Source organism: Daucus carota, chromosome 7 (genome assembly GCF_001625215.2).
Source record: "Daucus carota subsp. sativus chromosome 7, DH1 v3.0, whole genome shotgun sequence".
Classification (NCBI taxonomy): Eukaryota; Viridiplantae; Streptophyta; class Magnoliopsida; order Apiales; family Apiaceae; genus Daucus; species Daucus carota.
The window spans coordinates 26,388,288-26,405,725 of NC_030387.2; the positions used below are offsets into that span (position 1 = coordinate 26,388,288).

Genomic DNA, 17,438 nt, shown 5'->3' on the forward strand with positions numbered 1-17,438 from the left:
TCCATTTCGTATGTGCGCATCGGGTCGGGTGAGCGGTCAATATTTACCCACTTGAGAAGCAAAAGGCAGAGCTGTCTCGGTGTCCTTTTGTTGTTGGGTTAGCTGTTGTTAAACAAGAAGAAGAAGAAGATAATAATAATTGAGTGTTAACTCCTAATACTAATCTTCCTCAGATCACAGATCGTCTCTGTTGCAGGTACCCATCTCGTCTCACTTGCTTTTTTTGCTGCCCTAACTTATATTTCGAATTTATCATTAATATTTTATGTAGCTTACATCTGTCTGCTATATTCTCATTTCGCATTTTGCTTGTGTTTTGATTCATCAAATTTAATTTTTCTTAAAGTTTGGGGTTTAATCAAATACTTTTCTTTCCCTTGATCTATCATCCAGTTGTGTAATTGAATTGTGTGATAGTTAATTGGTTTGTAGCCAAACAATATGCTAAGTAAAAGTTGGCTGATGTGGCGAGGAGTCTTGTGCACAAATTTGTAGTGATTATGTTTTTGTTAAGCATATACAGCGATTACGTCCTGTCGTTTTAAACTATTACTATTCCAGGGAGGTCGAATCGGCTTTGTTGTTCGTATGCCAAAAGAAGTTGTATTTGTTCCGTTAAAAGTTGGCTTTAAACATTCTATTGATTTCGTCGTCAGTGTTTTTTCATAAATGTTGAGAAAATTAGATGATAAATGAATATTTGCTAGAACGAAGCAGCGTGCAGAACATAATTTACAATATCCATGGTTTAGCGCAAAACGTAATTGACTGTATCGAAATTCAATATGTTTGTAAACAGTATTTACAGTTATAATTGTGACTGGAAGTTCCGCTTTTTCAGTCAAATGTAACGGCTGTATTTCCTTTACCCAATTAAAACCGTTTTCTTTTGAATTCTTTAGAAAGTGCGGTGCCGTGTTAGCAGCTGTTACTATGTTACTTAATATATAAATTCTTTGCTGATTGCCAATCAAATTTCTGCATATATAATCATTTAGATTGTCTGTTATTTGTTTTCCCTTCTGTTCCACACATGACCTGGTTGGCTGGTTTTAATATGTTTTCCAGAAACTATCTTTTGCAAGCTGAGGCGAATTTATAATGGGAGATTTACCGCGTTATGTAATATCTTGCTTACAGACTGGTAAACTTGCCGCCTTGGCTATTTTGGTCTCTAGTGGGATAGTATTGCAAGTACTGGTAAGTCGAGTACTTCCCATTAATTTCTTATAAATAGTAACATGATTTTGTTATAAGCACTAATTATTTCAACATTTTGACATGCCATTATATGTTGTTTCAGGCATGTGCTCTGTACCATAATTGGTGGCCTATGCTAACCGGTAATAAAAAATATTTTTTGCGCTTTTCTAGTCAGTTATAATTTTATAAATATTCGGAGAAGCCATGATGCTTACTTTTTTAAATCAATGCACATAAATCTTACTTGAATGGTTTTTGAAAATCTTCTAGTCATTTCTAGTTTCATTATGATATTTCCTACCAGTAGAGCCTAGAAAACAACGATGAACATTCAACATATTGTACTTTGTGATGCGGAGCATAAATTAATTGTATTAGTTAATTATATTATTGTTTAGACATAAGTATATTTTGTAATTGGTAAGTTGCATTATCTTTTCTTTTGTCTGGGTAAGTTATATTATCTAGTTAAAAATGTTTCAGATAATATATAAGGAGTAGTAGATACGTAATAGGTAGTTGTCAATAATCAAAGATTTGTTTCCTTTTATCAATGTTTTTGATGTGGTCACCAGTTTAGGAGAGCTATATAAACATTGTAATCCTTTCATTATCGGATAAAGATGAATATGAATTGGTATTATAGTCTGATTCACATTGTACACGTATCAAAGAAAAATTGATGGTAACTTGAGACTGCCGAGTCCTTGTAAACAAGATGGTGAATCTAATGATAACACAAACATAGGGGGAGTCAACAGGGACTAAGAATAATTACTCAACAAAGGCTAGAACTACATATTGCATGACTTTGTTTAAAGGATAATTGTTATTCTAAATTTGGTCAATTATCCTCTACGATGCAATAAGTTCAATGAGCTTGGGTCTCTAAGTTCTCACAGCGAAATATTAGCGAACAACTATTCTTGGCAGGGGCATAGTCTGCAGTCATAAAAGAACTCAGGGCAGTGACTTAGAAACTCAGGGCACTCATAAAAGAACAAGATGGTGAATCTAATGCTAACACAAACATAGGGGGGAGTCAACAGGGACCAAGAAATAATGACTCAATAAAGGCTAGAACTACATATTACAACGACTTTGTTTGAAGAATAGTTGTTATTCTAAATTTGGTCAATTATCCTCTACGATGCAATAAGTTCAATGAGTTTGGGTCTTTAAGTTTCTCACAGCGTAATATTAGCGAAGAACCATTCTGGGCAGGGGCATAGTCTGCAGTCATAAAAGAACTCAGGTCACTCTGACTTAGAAACTCAGGGCACTCATAAAAGAACAAGATGGTGGATCTAATGCTAACACAAACATAAGGGGAGTCAACAGGGACTAAGAATAATTTCTCAACAAAGGCTAGAACTACATATTGCAACGACTTTGTTGGAAGGATAGTTGTTATTCTAAATTTGGTCAATTATCCTCTACGATGCAATAAGTTCAACGAGTTTGGGTCTTTAAGTTTCTCACAGCGTGATATTAGCGAACAACCATTCTGGGCAGGGGCATAGTCTGCAGTCATAAAAGAACTCAGGGCACTGACTGACTGCCCTCTTCTTCTCCTTCTTTATTGGAATATATAATTGTGAAATTGTCAATATATTTTTCTATATGTGGTTGCAGTGGGTTTAGAAGATAGTTTATAATGGTAGAATTGTCAATATTTTCTAATTGATTTTGACATATACCGATTATCGTTTGTATTTGATTAACTTTCAGTAAAACTGTTAATTTTTCATAGCTAAAGATTAGGTTGTGGACCTAAATTTAGACAACTAGTTTGTGTCTTTATAATGATATTTGAAAGAGATGTTTTTTACTACACACGCAAAAAAAAAAATCATTCCAATAGCTGTAGAATAGAATATCTTGTAGAGAAATCTGGGTAATTTGAGTCTAGTCATTATCATCCTACTTATGCAATCTATTATTTGAAATTTTTGTATAAAAAAATTAAAATTTTCGAATAAGCTAGAGTGAGTAGACCATATTTCTGGCACTGCTAATGAATCATACATATAATTTTTGAGGTATCGAAGGTATTCATCATCTTCTGATCATCCCCATCGGTTATTAAGGCCTGCTATACAGAAAGTATAAGAGCTTTACAGAGATAAGCTCTTTTATGGACTCAGATGGCAAAACCCTAATTTTCAATTTGTAATTTTATGTAGTTGGCAAAAGAGAGGCAAATGGGACGTGGAAGATTGAGACCCTGCCTTTGCGAGTATTTGATTATTTCATGCTTTAGTAATTACACATATCTTTGTATATGGAAATAGTCTTACCCAAGAATCTTTTATTAATAGGCTCCAGTTCCTTCATTGTGATGTTTTTGGGGAGTGTTCGCTCATTTGTTTTTGTTACATTTGTCTACATCTAATGTTCATCCTATTTCAGCATTGCTGCTCTTGTCTTTTTAACAATAAAATTGGGTCTTAAGAAATCTATTTTGCATTGTCTTCTTCCAGCTCTAATGTATGTGTTTCTTCCCATGCCTTTGCTGTTCTTTGCGGGGTCCGATACCTCTTCTCTGTACTCTGAATCTGGAAACAGGTATATACCCATAACTGCACTTCTATGACTATATCATTTATGTTAAACTTATCACGACATTGATACTTTATATTGTCCCATTCAAAACCTACGGAGCAGCTGGGTCGATATTACAAAGTTTCTGACTGGTGCATCACTTGTGGGAAGCGTCGCAATTCCAGTTATCTTAAAGCATGCTGGCATTATTTGTTGGGGTGCTCTTGCAATGGAGCTGTCATCACTATTCATTTTTGGTCTAGCCATACTGTGTTTTGTTGCTACCAATGATGATGGTGATACATACGGAATGCTCTGATGTACAGTACCCCAGGCTTCCCATTTCAATTATGTTTGAAGGGTGTAACATTTGCCCCCCCTGCACCAATGAGATCGCAATCTGTCCTATTGACTTGATCTGCTGGATTTTGTGGAAATTCGGGTTTGATCAATTGGTAGATTAAGTTCTAAGTGCGAGGAACTGTACATGTCCAACTGCTTGTAAAAAATCCTTTGTTCATGTTGTGAGTGTTTTTGTAACATATGTTTGTTCATAAAATTCCTGTATGATCAGCCGAATCTGTTGTAACACAATTTAGTCAGAATGTACAAGCAATCTATACAACTATACATGGATCTAATAGAAGCTTAACAATCTTGTGAGCCCATGTTTACAAACTAGGAATCACACCATTGGACATTGCTGTTATCTATCATTTTAGTTCATCTCCTGAAATTGCCTATACCGGTTATAGTCAACATTATCGAAACAAAACGTGTTTGTATCCTATTTTCGAGTCATTAATTTGTTTTTCTTGGTCACGAAAACCAGAAAATAATGAAAGCAGTAAAAAAGAAAAACGAGCACTAACAACAGCAGTAAAAAGAGTGAAAGGTGAAAAATACAAGAGGGCTATATAAAAAACATTACACACAGATACATGCCCAACAAGATCTGAAATGGAGTTCTTGGAAGAAGAAAGCAGACCCAAGCTCCTCTTCCAATCACGCCCAATCCCTGCAAACCATGAAGAAACCAATCCGAAAAAACCCTTATTCTCCTTCCAAAACCCCACCCTTTTCATCTCTCTCCCTATCTCTCTCCTCCTCTTCTTTCTCTCTCTCTTCCACTTCCAGTCTGAACCCCTTCAATCCATCTTCTTCTGGCTTGCTCTGTCGTTTTTTGTTGGCCCTTTTGCCCCCTCTTCCATCACTGCTGGTGACATTAGAGTAGGCCTTGGCCCCCCTCTCCTTCCCCCACCTGAAACTGATGTGCCCAGCTCAGATTCTTTGGAAATTAGTCGAAAGCCTAATCGGAGAAGTAAAATCAAGAAACAGGAAGAACCCCATCAAGATTTTAGCTTTAGTGTTGTTCCGAAAGAGGAGAAGAAAAAGGAGAGTTCTTTGAGTGATGGGGTGGTTGGGGTTAAGGAGGAGAGTGAGTGGACTGATGGGGATTTGGAGGTTTTGAAGAAACAGATGGTTAAGAACCCGGTGGGAATGCCGGGGAGGTGGGAGGTTATTTCTGAGGCGTTTAATGGGAGGCATTGCGTGGAGAGTGTGATCAAGACTGCTAAGTCTTTAGGGGAGAGGAAAGTGAGTGATTCGGATTCGTTTGATCGGTTTTTGAAGAATAGGAAACCGGTTGATAAGAGAGTCGAGGATGAGATTGAGAATGTGAATGCGAGGCTTGGGAATAATGGGGAATTGAGTAATGAGAAAGAGAAGAGTTGGAGTAGTGGGGAGGACATTGCTTTGCTTAATGCACTGAAGGCTTTTCCCAAGGATGTGGCGATGAGGTGGGAGAAGATTACTGCTGCTGTTCCTGGGAAAACTAAGGCGGCGTGTATGAGTAGGGTTGCTGAACTGAAAAGAGATTTTAGGAGCTCTAAGGCGCCTCCTTCAGAGAAATGAGTTGAATAGAATGCTTCAATCTTGGAATTGTAATGTTTGCAGCATTTGCTAGGTATTTTCTGTTTTTTTTTCATATATACTTGATAGTGAAGAAGGCTGTTATTTGTCTGAGAAGAGGTGATTTAGTATACCATATGTACGGAATCTACAAAATCATGTTATTTCAGTTGAAACTTATATGAATGAAGTGACTATATAGTTATATATCTTGTTTTGTTAAAATTAAAAATATTTGTGTATTGGCTTTGAGGACGAAAACATGTATATTGGATAAAGCTTCTACTTGTTGAGATTGTTAGGTGATTGCAACATTTAGTTGATGCAAGGGAACAGTGGTCAGTATTTATCTGTTTCACAGTCATGTGTTTTCTTGTCTGTTGTTCCCCTAATAAGCATTAATTTGTTGCTGATGTTATTGGCGAATCAGTATCTCAGTGTGAAGTTATTTTGATAACGGATTACAAACTAAATTATTTTTATATGATCTCATCGTGAATCTATTTTGATCACAGATCATCCACTAAAACATTGTGTTTTATGTTCTTATTGTGGATCTATTTTTATCACAGATGAAATCTTTGTTTTTGATATTTTTCCGGAAACTGTTTACAGTCTACTACTCTAGTCTTTGCTGTTTGTAGAAACCCTAAATAAAAATACCATTATATAATATAGTATCATCAGTCAAGTCAAGCATCAATCCTGTTCTATCATGTTTCCAACTATTTACGAAGACTTTGATAAGCTCCTATTATAAAGTGAAAAATGAAAACCATGAAAAATTTACAAAATTAGTTTCCAATTTAGATCCTTTTTTGCGTAAACATGCTGTTTCTTGTATGTGATTCTTTGATAAACATCACATGGATCTATAACTTTTGGTATGCACAGATATTAGCATTTGTGTATCTATATCCATTTGTCTGGTATCACTAATATTTGAGGTTTAGTATTGCTTATGTGATTCTTCTACGTACTTGCACAGTTATGTAATTCATGATCTGTATATCTATCTTCATAGCATTGTGCAATCTCTAGGTCTGTAATGTCAGTATATGTATAGATTTCTATTTTATGTAGGCCTCCATGATTTATCCGTGTTTGTGTGTGGCTTGTATGGTTTAATCTCTAGGTCACTTTTTGGATCCCAATAATCTATCAAGACTTACATGTATATGGTGCTCGATTTTATTTCATTCCTCCATATTATTTTGTGATCCCAAAAACGAATGCCAGATCTTATAAGACACATACCAAACATCATATAGATGATTATGTTGCTTGTGTTGAATCTAGTGTTCTTTACAAGGTTTCTGATACTGTGGTGGTGTTATGCAACGTCTTCTGTTGTTTTAGTTCTTAAAATGCTACGCGTGCATGGTCCAAACAAAATATCTTATAACTCATATATAATGGAAGAACAAATACAAAATTTGAAGAATGATATTTTCCCATAACAAGAGCTTTGATTTGAGAGAATCATAAATCTGGCATAAAGGAATAAAGTAGGAAGCTAATAAAAAACAAAGCAAATGAGTGAGCTGGATAAAGGTCCATGGCTCTGTGCAACTGACAACGCATGAGAATTCTGGCAAAGCTACAACATATAAAACACTCCTTTGAAGTTCCAAATAATTCAATAAATAGGTACAGATATGTGATCAGTTTCTTGTCAGATTCACAAGGAACTTAACAAGAGTAGATCTTTCAACAATAGGAGTGCAAACACCACATTTAACTGACAAACCAAAAGCCCAAAACCACTAAATCATATAATAAAATCAAATTTTACTGGTCATTAACTTGTACTCCTGTGTCATATGTTCCTCCAGCCTTCCAGTGTTTCGGCAAGTTATTAGCTGCAGCTACCCATTTTTCGTCTCCACTATCATCACTGAGTAGCATTCTTATCGCCAAGGCCCCGGTGGGTGGCGAGGTAGTTGCCCACACTGCTCCATAGCTTCGACTCAATAGCTTGCACACAAATCTTTTTGGCTGCCAATGAATTCGTCTCTTAATATTCAACATCATGAAAACCCCCCGAAATGTTCTTATAACACTGCAAATCTGCCTCTCCATTCTAAAAAGCTCCCTAAATTGCTTGTTAAGTGCTTTTAAGTGTTAAGAGTTCCTTACTGCCTTAGTTTATCAGGTGCATACATCACTTTTATGAGGTCCATAAACCACCCAGTTTCACACAACACTTAAAAAACATTTTACAACCTGCTCTTGACTTTGTTTTGCAAAATAGGATTTTCTTTGATCTTTTGAGAACCTAGAGTACAATGTAGGCATCCGAATGGATAACAATTGAAAGATATGAATATCGGAAAGATATGCGGGCCATACCTCACATAACTGGACTGCAGTAATATCCTTCATGCCTTGTTGATTCCATAACATAAAAGCCAAGTAATAAGGATAGTCACTGTGTTCATCAATCTTGACGATGATATTTTTGTTTGGATAGCTGCATGGAATCCTGTTCCCAAACAGAAAAGAGATAAAGGGAGATCTTGTTTCAGGATATGAAGTTGAAAAAAAAAAGAAATCTGTCACATTTAGAAGCTAATTCTATTCCAGGATATTAGCAGAATATATATAGTTGGAAAAGATGTGCACAACTTTATATTCCTTGTTTAGTTATAAGAAATATTACCGTTTATATTCAATATCAACAACACCAAGGGCTAATAGGGCTTTAGCATCGTGTCCTGTTTCGCCCATTCTACCAAATGCTTTCCTGCTCAGAATGAACTCTCCTGGACCCGATCCCTGGTCAGTTATCACCACATTCACTCCTTTGTCTGAACAATAGTTACCATTGGTGCACCTCACCTAGTATGCATGCAGGATATGTCAAACTATTTAGGCTTAAAATCCAGTTTTTTTTTTTTTTTGTCAGGGCTTAAAATCCAGTTTTGGACAACACGTGTGTAGATAGTCACCTGATAGCAAGCACCACAACCAATGCCTCCTCGAAAGAGACTAGATGCAGCAGATACATATCCGTTATTGATCTTTGCTCCGAATTTACCAAACCCACACGCTCCAGCTGCAAACACAATTAGAAAATGAACATAGTGCTACACTGGTATTGGTGCAGGTAACATATTAGGTTAGGATTCTTACTTGCTGTTCCATGTTGATCAGAGTTAGGGTAGTAGACTGCTTGAGAATGCAGGAAACAGTTGCTACATGTTGCAGCATTCCCCTCGTAGACCATAAGATGAGAAGATAGTGTTAAGATTAGTATCAGTTGCAGAGAAGGAGCCATTCTAAGATAACAGAAAGGAATGAATTATGCTTACTGATATCTGCTGCCTAATGTAGACTAGCCTATAATATTTATACTAACCCAGCTGCTTGACCACCTTCATTATTATGATTTCTTAAGCTTCATATTGAATTTGAATATTCCTGTGCCATTCTTTTTTGACATCATTTTCCCTGCACTCTTTAAAAGAGTTCTCTTTTGAAAATAGTTATCAACATATTAAATTTTAAGAAAATTTACAGGCCTGAAATTACACTGCAAGTTAACATTAGATTACGATACTTTTTTCCAAGGACCATCTAATTAAAAAGATTAAGGAAACACTTTATTGCATATCTTATTGTACTTGAAGAATCATTTGCCGGTGCCTTGTCTGATAAGCTCTCAAAGTTTCATCATTATATCTCAGTAGTGTAGTAGGAAGTTGTATATATATTGCATGTTAATCCTTTCTTACAGACGGAATCACATAACATTAAAAATAAATCGGAAGAGTAAAAAACTTGAAATCTTGAATAATTTTTGAGTAGCAGAAATTTTAATATATGTGGGATCAAAGTTATAAGTGAGTATATTGTATTTGATACATATTATTATGATAAGCTAAGCAAATGTGATTAGAATAGTAGAGGTTTTGCTTGAAGAAAAAGAGAAGTGAAACAGTAATTAGTTGGTTTGCCACTAACAATTTTATATTTGTTATATATGGTAGTATGGTAAGCTGCATATGGTAGTGATCCTAGTTCCCACTTGTTCAATTATCACAGCACAAGTCTTGTTTCTTATAGTTCTATCATAGTATGCGTGCAATCACAGTAAGTCTCGTATCATTCAATACAATACAGTACACTGCTTTGTAGATTTAAGAACCCTTCTAAACAAGTGCAGACAAATTGTTAGATTAGCTAGTTTTTGAAATGTGATGTCGAGAAATTGTTTGTCCTGAATCGGCTTGAGGCAAGCTAGACTCCAGTTGTGCTCGCTGGACTAGGTGATAAACGTTTGTCTGTAATAATTAAATTTTTAGTTACCGAAGGTAGTATCAGATTATCTTCTTTAGCTTTATCATTTGCGAAACTGGTGCTTAGAAGCACAGAAAATCCTCAGTTCTGGCGATATCTGTGGCCATTGGAACCAGTAGTATCTATCACACTCTTTTGGCATTTGAAAACCCATTCAAAAGCACTCATACCCCTACTATAAATGACTATGAATTTGTGCTTATATATCACACAGTTATGAATTAACCAGTAAGTTACCATTTGTAGATATGCAAATAATTATTTTGACAATTAGAAGAGTCTCAAGTACTTCATACTCATCTGGTTTCCCCACTTTCAGCAACAAATCAGTGTCCAAGTCTATTACTCTTCTCTCCCTCTTATTTCTTTACACTTTATTTTTGCATTGTTTGGCAACCATTTTAAGGCGCATATAAAACATAGTTTCATAATTTTTTTTGAAAATTTTCTTTTTTGTATAAATGTTCATAATTTTTTTTGAAAATTTTCTTTTTTGTATAAATGTTTAGATACTAAATTTTTATTCAGACGAAAAAAAGTTCAAAATAATTTGTCAAATTATATTTTATGAGAGTATTAAAATGCGTGTCAAGCCCAGTCTCCTAATGTAAACAATTGAGGGGGACGGGGGAGCATGCATAACACAGTGTAAGCCCATCATGTGATTTTCGACAAAATAAAAATTTGCAGAATCAAACCCATCTTTTATTTTATAACCCATCGCATATAATATATTATCAGTTACACAAGTCTATCCCTATTTATATGAGAGGGAGAATACACTATTATTAGCTTAATTAATATTTATAACAGATTTCACAGGATATAAATAGAAATTTCAGAAATAATTCATTTTAATGGTTTATATTTATAACATGTGAAAGTTGTGTCTCGTATATAATATACAAATCCAGATGTACAAAGATATATAAATGATCCAGATGTGAGAGCCATGTGAAAGCTGTATCTCTGTCTCGTATATTAATGGTTAATATTTGATTGTAATTATTCAACAGAAAAATGTTGGTTTTTCTGAACTTGGAATATAGTAGTACACCTAACAAATCCAATCCTTGGAACTAAAGAATTCAAATGAATCTCAATTATTCTAATATCAGTTCTACAGATGTATCTTGATGTTTGTGTAACTAATTAATTGTTCACTTGCACACCAGTGTCATAAGTATCTCCAGCCTTCCAGTTTTCTGGAATGTTGTTAACTGGAACAACCCAAGTCTCGTCTCCAGTAACATCATTACTAAACAGCATCCTCAGAGACAATGATCCGCTAGGGGCTGAAGTTGTCGTCCATACTGCTCCATAACTACGACTCAGAAGCTTGCAGCTAAGATTCTTTGTCTGAAACATGGAACATGGTGATTAGAGTATAAAGAGAATTAAAAAGTTAAAGTTTAAATTACAGAGTCACGAAATGATGTTCTACCTCGCATAACTGCACAGCAGTAATATCACTGTTTCCTTGTTGATACCATAAAGAAAATGCCAAGTAGTGAGGATAGTTGCTGTTCTCATCAATCTTGACTGTTATGTTTTTGGATGGATAGCTGCATGACACCCTGTTTAAGAAATGAAATTAAGTAGAGCAGAGATTTATATTGTGTTACAGAGTGCTAATCATCTGTTTAACAACATTAGAATCATACAACTAGTAAGATATGGTCCCTGGCATACGATTGTTAGGGATCTGTTAAATAACATACTGTTCCTCTGCATGATTACAATTTGTTATAATCCTGGCCGCTGGATATTCATCCAACGGCCAGAAATTAGTATGCTATTTAACACATCCCTGGCAATTGTATGCCAAGGACCGTTACTCCAACTAGTAAGCACTCAAATTATTGAAACTTTAACTAGTTGTGCAATTGCAATACTTCAAATTCTGTGTGCAAAAACTACGTATATGATCTATAAATTAACAGTGTACCTTCTGTATTCAATATCAACTACACCAAGGTTTAGTAAAGAGGCAGCTGCATCAGTAGTCTGAGCCATCCGTCCAAAGGCTCGCCTGCTCAGAATAAAATCCGTGCTGGGGCCAGATCCTTGGTCAGTTATAACCACATTTACTCCTTTTTCTGAGCAATACGTGCTGTCGGAACACCTCACCTAATAGCAAAGGAGCGACGTTAAGAAAATTAATCATAAACTGATTTAAAAACTTGAGTGCGGATAGTTGGTCATCTGACATGGTATGATAACAGAGGTCGTTTAGGAGAGGTCTTGGGTACAAGATCTTTGGTGAGATGTGTCCAGGTAATTTAAGAAAGTTAAAACAAATTGTTAAGTAACCAGTTTTCTAAAAACCTCGAGGTATTAGGACTTTCACTTATTTCAATTTTATCATTTACGTATTCAACATAAATGAATATGATTATATGCATGTGTGTAATCACCTGATAGCAAGCACCACAACCTACACCATCTCGGTAGAGATCAGATGCAGCTGATACATCCCCGCCGTTAATGGTTGCTCCAAATGTGCCATACCCACACGCCCCACCTAGTATTGATTAATAAAAATATGTTTAGTATATCAAGCAATTATTCTTAATACGTGTACTTGTTTAATGCACGCGTTTGTATACATGACATGTGTTCATAGTTCAGAATCTTACTTTCTGTTCCTTTTTCATCAGAATTCGGGTAATAAGCTGCACGAGAATGAATGAAACAGTCGCTGCATGTTGCAGCAGTCGCGACATTTAAAGCAGAAAGGATGCTTACAAAAAGAACTAAAACGCATCGAAAAGAAGGAGCCATTGATGATTTGTGGATGGAATAAAATGACAGAAGAGGCAAGATAAGCAAAGTAGGAAGTTGGTTGTGCATGAAGTTGGTGTGCTTCATATTCTATTTATACTGAAATATTCAGCAATTCTTTTTTTGTAAAAGAAATGCAAATTTGACTTTCAAATTAGTTGAATTCTGTTATAATTGTTTCCAGGCATCCTTATTAGACTTGCCACGAAATGATGAAAAACCAGATGTTGAAACTCTGCTGTATATTGTTAATTTTCGGTCCTAGGTGCATATCAGGATATGTTCATGTGAAAAGCTGTCTAAACAGAATTTTACATTGAAAAATTAGGTATAATCTGCTGACTAATAGGATTTTTTTACCAGATACAAAGTTTTTCTATAACTACTTTTACCAGTGTTCAATTTATTCATGGACAGACTGAAATAGTATGTTTATAGCTTGATGATTTGCGATACTGGTCAAATACAGACTTCCAGTGTTCTAATTCATACAATAATGTAAGAAAGTCCGAGACAGGGTAGATCAAGGGTCGTGTCTCAAGTTAGGCTGCTTTGCACCATACTAGGAATCAAAATCTTACAAGGCCACAAGGGTTAGTCATATTGAGATTGTTCTTCTTGTTGAAAGATGCATATGTAACAACACTTGAGAGAAAACTTTGTTTTGGCAATTTGGTTTTGGCCTAATGGTAAAACATGGACCATGGTAACAGTGACATAGCTCAAGGCATTTATATACCGCGTAGCGTGTGTGTCTGCAACTTGTGTCTGGTCTTGACATGCACAACAGCAACTTGTTTCCATGTTCCAAATGGTGGATAAGAACCGGTTCATATAAATTTGGTTCTATACCACTCAAGTAACTCTCTACAAATTCAACACCATACAAGGTTAGGCAATGTGATTCCACCATTTTAAGGTTACTGTCACACCATATAGGATATTCCATACTTGATGATCACACCAATTTGTACTATTGTTTTGTCGAAAATATATCTTTGTAGTAAATAAAAATATATTAATCAACTAATTAAATAAAAACTGTCTTTGTTTTTCCTAGAATCGTCATGAATGCATATTATTTCATTTCATTGACAACATGATGAAATTATCCTCAAACTCCTTCATCGATCAGGATGAATTACTCAATTAATCTTTATTCTAATTTATATTTAATTCATTACTAAAAATAAAAACCATGATCAGTACTGAGTAGTTAAAACAGCATATCCGACGACATCAAAAGTGTGTTGCAAGTACTCTTTGTGTGGTTTCTCTGTTCATCTGCTAATCTTGGATTATGTGCATAATATATGTACATATAAATATACGTTCATTACGAATGAATTAATGAAGTGAACTCAGAGGTTAATTCGTAGAACTCCCAAGTAACAAAAGCTGCATCTACTCTTTCCAAATAGATCAAACACATCTCCTCATCATGCTTTCCCCAACGCAAGTACCTCCGAGTTCAGTTCATTCATTCCTAATGAATGTATATTTATATGTAGATATAATATGCACATAATCAAGATTAGTAGGTGAACAGAGAAACCATACAAAGAGTACTTAGTTACTCCGGACTACTGATCACAGGTTTTATTTTGTAGTAACGAAAAAAATATAAATTAAAATCCTGATCGATGAAGGAATTTGAGAATAATATCATCAGTTGATTTTGATTTCTTTTCGGCCACCGCTTGTGACACCGGAAAATCCCTTATATTGAGCCGGGAGTTTTCAACTTTAAGCTGAAAAATGTCTGTTTGTGTAATAAGTCAGAAATCAGCTTAAAGTAAAAATACTCCAGAAACTGACTTAAAGGCCAGAGAGTTATTTTGAGGTACTTTTTTCGGTGATTTAATTTTTTTGAAATTTTTTTGATAAAAATTACTCCAAGTCATAAGTTACCCAGAGATTAATTTTATTTTTATTATTATATTTTTAATAGACTTTAAGTCATTAATAAGTCAAAATTACCCAAACAGAATTTCAAACTCGCAGCTTATAAAATAAGTCACGTTAACTCATAAATCATGTTAACATAAGTCATTAGATCAGCTAGACGGGCTCTTAATCGAATGACTAGTTAAGGTGTAAACATTTAACTGGCATTCCCCGAATTCAACATGGTACTGTTTCTTATTAACTGCTGTCGTAGAAAACTGGAAATAGCTAGCATGTGATGTATTAGTATAACTTTAAGCAAGTCCAATAGTTTGCCTAAATGAGCGTCCTGAAATTCATGGTAAAATTTGTTAAGGACTTGAGTGATGAGAAAAGTGAATTATTGTCTTGATAAGTCACATTTTGCTGGTATTGCTATTAGATTTTGGGCTAATACACGACATGAAAAATACGCGAACCTGGTGAGAAAGTAGTCGAGTGGAGACAGGAGGAGACGGCCAAAGAAGCTAAACGAAGACGAGAGAGACCAAAGTAGAAGTCCTGGAGTGACCTCGGGACTCCACCACTTGTCCCAGATTGTTCAGAAAACTAGCCCGAGAGTTGCACCAAACAAATAAACTAAAAAATATAACCAGAAATCCAACTTCTTGAGCTTCAACTTTGGTCCAATCTCCTCTTCTGCTGCATCATGACTGATTTCTCCCCCTTTTTTCACTTCAGCATTTTCCAAATTCTTGAGCATCAACTTTGGTCCTGGACGTAACATTTTCATCTGTCAAAACGCTACACACACCTTGCGCTGCCTGATCCAGCACTTGTGCTGCACGCTTTCTCTGATTTTCTCCACCAGAGGAACCTCTGATTTTCTCCACCAGAGGAACCAGGAGCGGGCACACGACAACTAAAAGTACGATACCAATCAGTATAAACATCTGAGATGATCTACTAGATAATGTTGAAACCCCTAGACTACTACTGATCACAGCATAAGTACCGGTGACTGGTTATTAAAAACATTACAATAAATCCTGAAGATAATTTTCTGCTGCAGGAATATGGTGATCCGCCACTAGGACTACGCGGATCATCAACATTTGATGATCTAGCCACTAAAGGCGCCACGATTATACACACTAGAAAAGGCAAAACAGAATTTACCAAAAGATCTCTTTTGCTTTATCAACAGACGAAGAATTAGCGTACAAGACATCAATAACATCTGCGTAAATCTTTGCATTGAGGCCTTGATAGCTAGTGGATAATCCCAAAGCAATTTGCATATCCAGAGGAAAACTTTAAATAGTAAGAACATAGCACACAGTGTTAATACAGCAAATGCTATTCCCTGCTACAACAGTTAATAAGAAGACAAGCCAGTATGGTGTTGAGGTTTGATCATGCAAGTTAGTTAGAAAGAAATATTGCAAGCCATAACCAATCATTCCGATTAAAGAACCGATCAGGAGTACTAGCCATACTGGAAGATGAGCTGCAGCGACGCCAGAGAACCATGCAAGGATTTTCCCCGAGTCAGAAGCAAAGGCTAAGTTATTGAGCTCAACTTGTGAAATATTAAGGCGCTTGAGCTGCGAAGAGTAGGCTGAAAAGTTCGTGCTGGTGCCACTTAGAGATTGAAGCCATATAGTAGCTACTAAACTAAGCCATTGTGCAGACATAACGAGAAGCAGAGTATATATTTTGACGTAATTTCTTTTACGTAATGAGAATATATACTCTGCCTCTGATAATGTCTGCACAATGGCTTAGTTTAGTAGCTACTATATGGCTCCAATCTGTAAGTGGCACCAGCACGAACTTTCCAGCCTACTCTTCACAGCTCAAGCGCTTTCTCAACATTTCACAAGTTGAGCTCAATAACTTAGCCTTTGCTTCTGACGCGGAAAATCCTTGCATGGTTCTCTGGCGTCGCTGCAGCTCATCTTCCATTATGGCTTCTACTCCTGATCGGTTTCGTAATCGGGATGATTGGTTATGGCGTGCAATATTTCTTACTAACTTGCATGATCAGAGCTCGACACCTTATTGGCTTGTCTTTTTATTAACTGTTGTAGCAGGGAATAGCATATGCTGGATTAATACCGTGTGCTATGTTCTTATTAATCAGAGCTTTCCTCTGGATATGCAACTTGCTTTGGGATTATTCACTAGCTATCAAGGCCTAAGTGCAAAGATTTATGCAGATGTTACAGATGTCGTGTACGCTAATTCTTCGTCTGCGGATAGGAAGAGGATATCTTTTGGTAAATTCTGTTTTGCCTTTTCTAGTGTGCATAATCGTGGCGCCTTTAGTGGCTAGATCATCAAATGTTGATGACCCTCGTAGTCCTAGTGGCGGATCGCCCTATTCTTGCAGCAAAAAATTATCATCAGGATTTATTGTAATGTTTTTGATAACCATAGTTACCGGGACTTATGCTGTGATCACTAAGTCTAGGCGTTTCGACATTATCTAGTAGATCATCTCAGTTGTTTATACTGATTGGTATCGTACTTTTAGTTGCCGTGTGCCCGCTTCTGGTTCCTCTGGTGGAGAAAATCAGAGAAAACGTGCAGCACAAGTGTTGGATCAGGCAGCACAAGGTGAGTAGCGTTTTGAGAGATGAAAATGTTAACGAACCACCTTCAAATTTGGAAATTGGTGAAGTGAAAAAGGGGGAGAAATCAGTCATGATTCAGCAGAAGAGGATATTGGACCAAAGCTGATGCTCAAGAAGGTGGATTTCTGGTTATATTTTTTCATTTATCTGTTTACAGAAACAATATAA

At 36.0% G+C, this 17,438-nt stretch overlaps 4 protein-coding genes and 2 pseudogenes across 4 annotated transcripts; 3 read left to right on the plus strand and 3 right to left on the minus strand.

Moving 5' to 3' along the window:
* On the plus strand, positions 1-4,375 carry LOC108193200 (vacuolar protein sorting-associated protein 55 homolog). The gene is made up of 5 exons (XM_017359758.2): positions 1-196; positions 1,069-1,200; positions 1,304-1,343; positions 3,687-3,771; positions 3,871-4,375. The coding sequence occupies exons 2-5, from the start codon at positions 1,102-1,104 to the stop codon at positions 4,064-4,066; spliced, it is 420 nt and encodes a 139-aa protein (XP_017215247.1). The 5' UTR covers positions 1-196; positions 1,069-1,101; the 3' UTR covers positions 4,067-4,375.
* Positions 4,376-4,675: 300 nt separating this feature from the next.
* On the plus strand, positions 4,676-9,076 carry LOC108193834 (transcription factor MAMYB). Its single transcript, XM_017360664.2, has 2 exons — positions 4,676-5,713; positions 8,567-9,076. The coding sequence occupies exon 1, from the start codon at positions 4,708-4,710 to the stop codon at positions 5,659-5,661; it is 954 nt and encodes a 317-aa protein (XP_017216153.1). The 5' UTR covers positions 4,676-4,707; the 3' UTR covers positions 5,662-5,713; positions 8,567-9,076.
* On the minus strand, positions 7,271-8,993 carry LOC108195513 (expansin-like B1). The gene is made up of 5 exons (XM_017362479.2): positions 8,794-8,993; positions 8,610-8,716; positions 8,321-8,499; positions 8,011-8,143; positions 7,271-7,656 (listed from the first exon to the last, which is right to left on the minus strand). The coding sequence occupies exons 1-5, from the start codon at positions 8,936-8,938 to the stop codon at positions 7,450-7,452; spliced, it is 771 nt and encodes a 256-aa protein (XP_017217968.1). The 5' UTR covers positions 8,939-8,993; the 3' UTR covers positions 7,271-7,449.
* A 1,828-nt stretch (positions 9,077-10,904) lies between the features above and the next one.
* On the minus strand, positions 10,905-12,880 carry LOC108195130 (expansin-like B1). The gene is made up of 5 exons (XM_017362081.2): positions 12,600-12,880; positions 12,378-12,484; positions 11,909-12,090; positions 11,405-11,537; positions 10,905-11,319 (listed from the first exon to the last, which is right to left on the minus strand). The coding sequence occupies exons 1-5, from the start codon at positions 12,829-12,831 to the stop codon at positions 11,113-11,115; spliced, it is 861 nt and encodes a 286-aa protein (XP_017217570.1). The 5' UTR covers positions 12,832-12,880; the 3' UTR covers positions 10,905-11,112.
* Positions 12,881-14,817: 1,937 nt separating this feature from the next.
* LOC108194808 (protein NUCLEAR FUSION DEFECTIVE 4-like) lies at positions 14,818-16,328 on the minus strand (annotated as a pseudogene).
* Positions 16,329-16,399: 71 nt separating this feature from the next.
* Positions 16,400-17,438, plus strand: LOC108195790 (protein NUCLEAR FUSION DEFECTIVE 4-like; annotated as a pseudogene).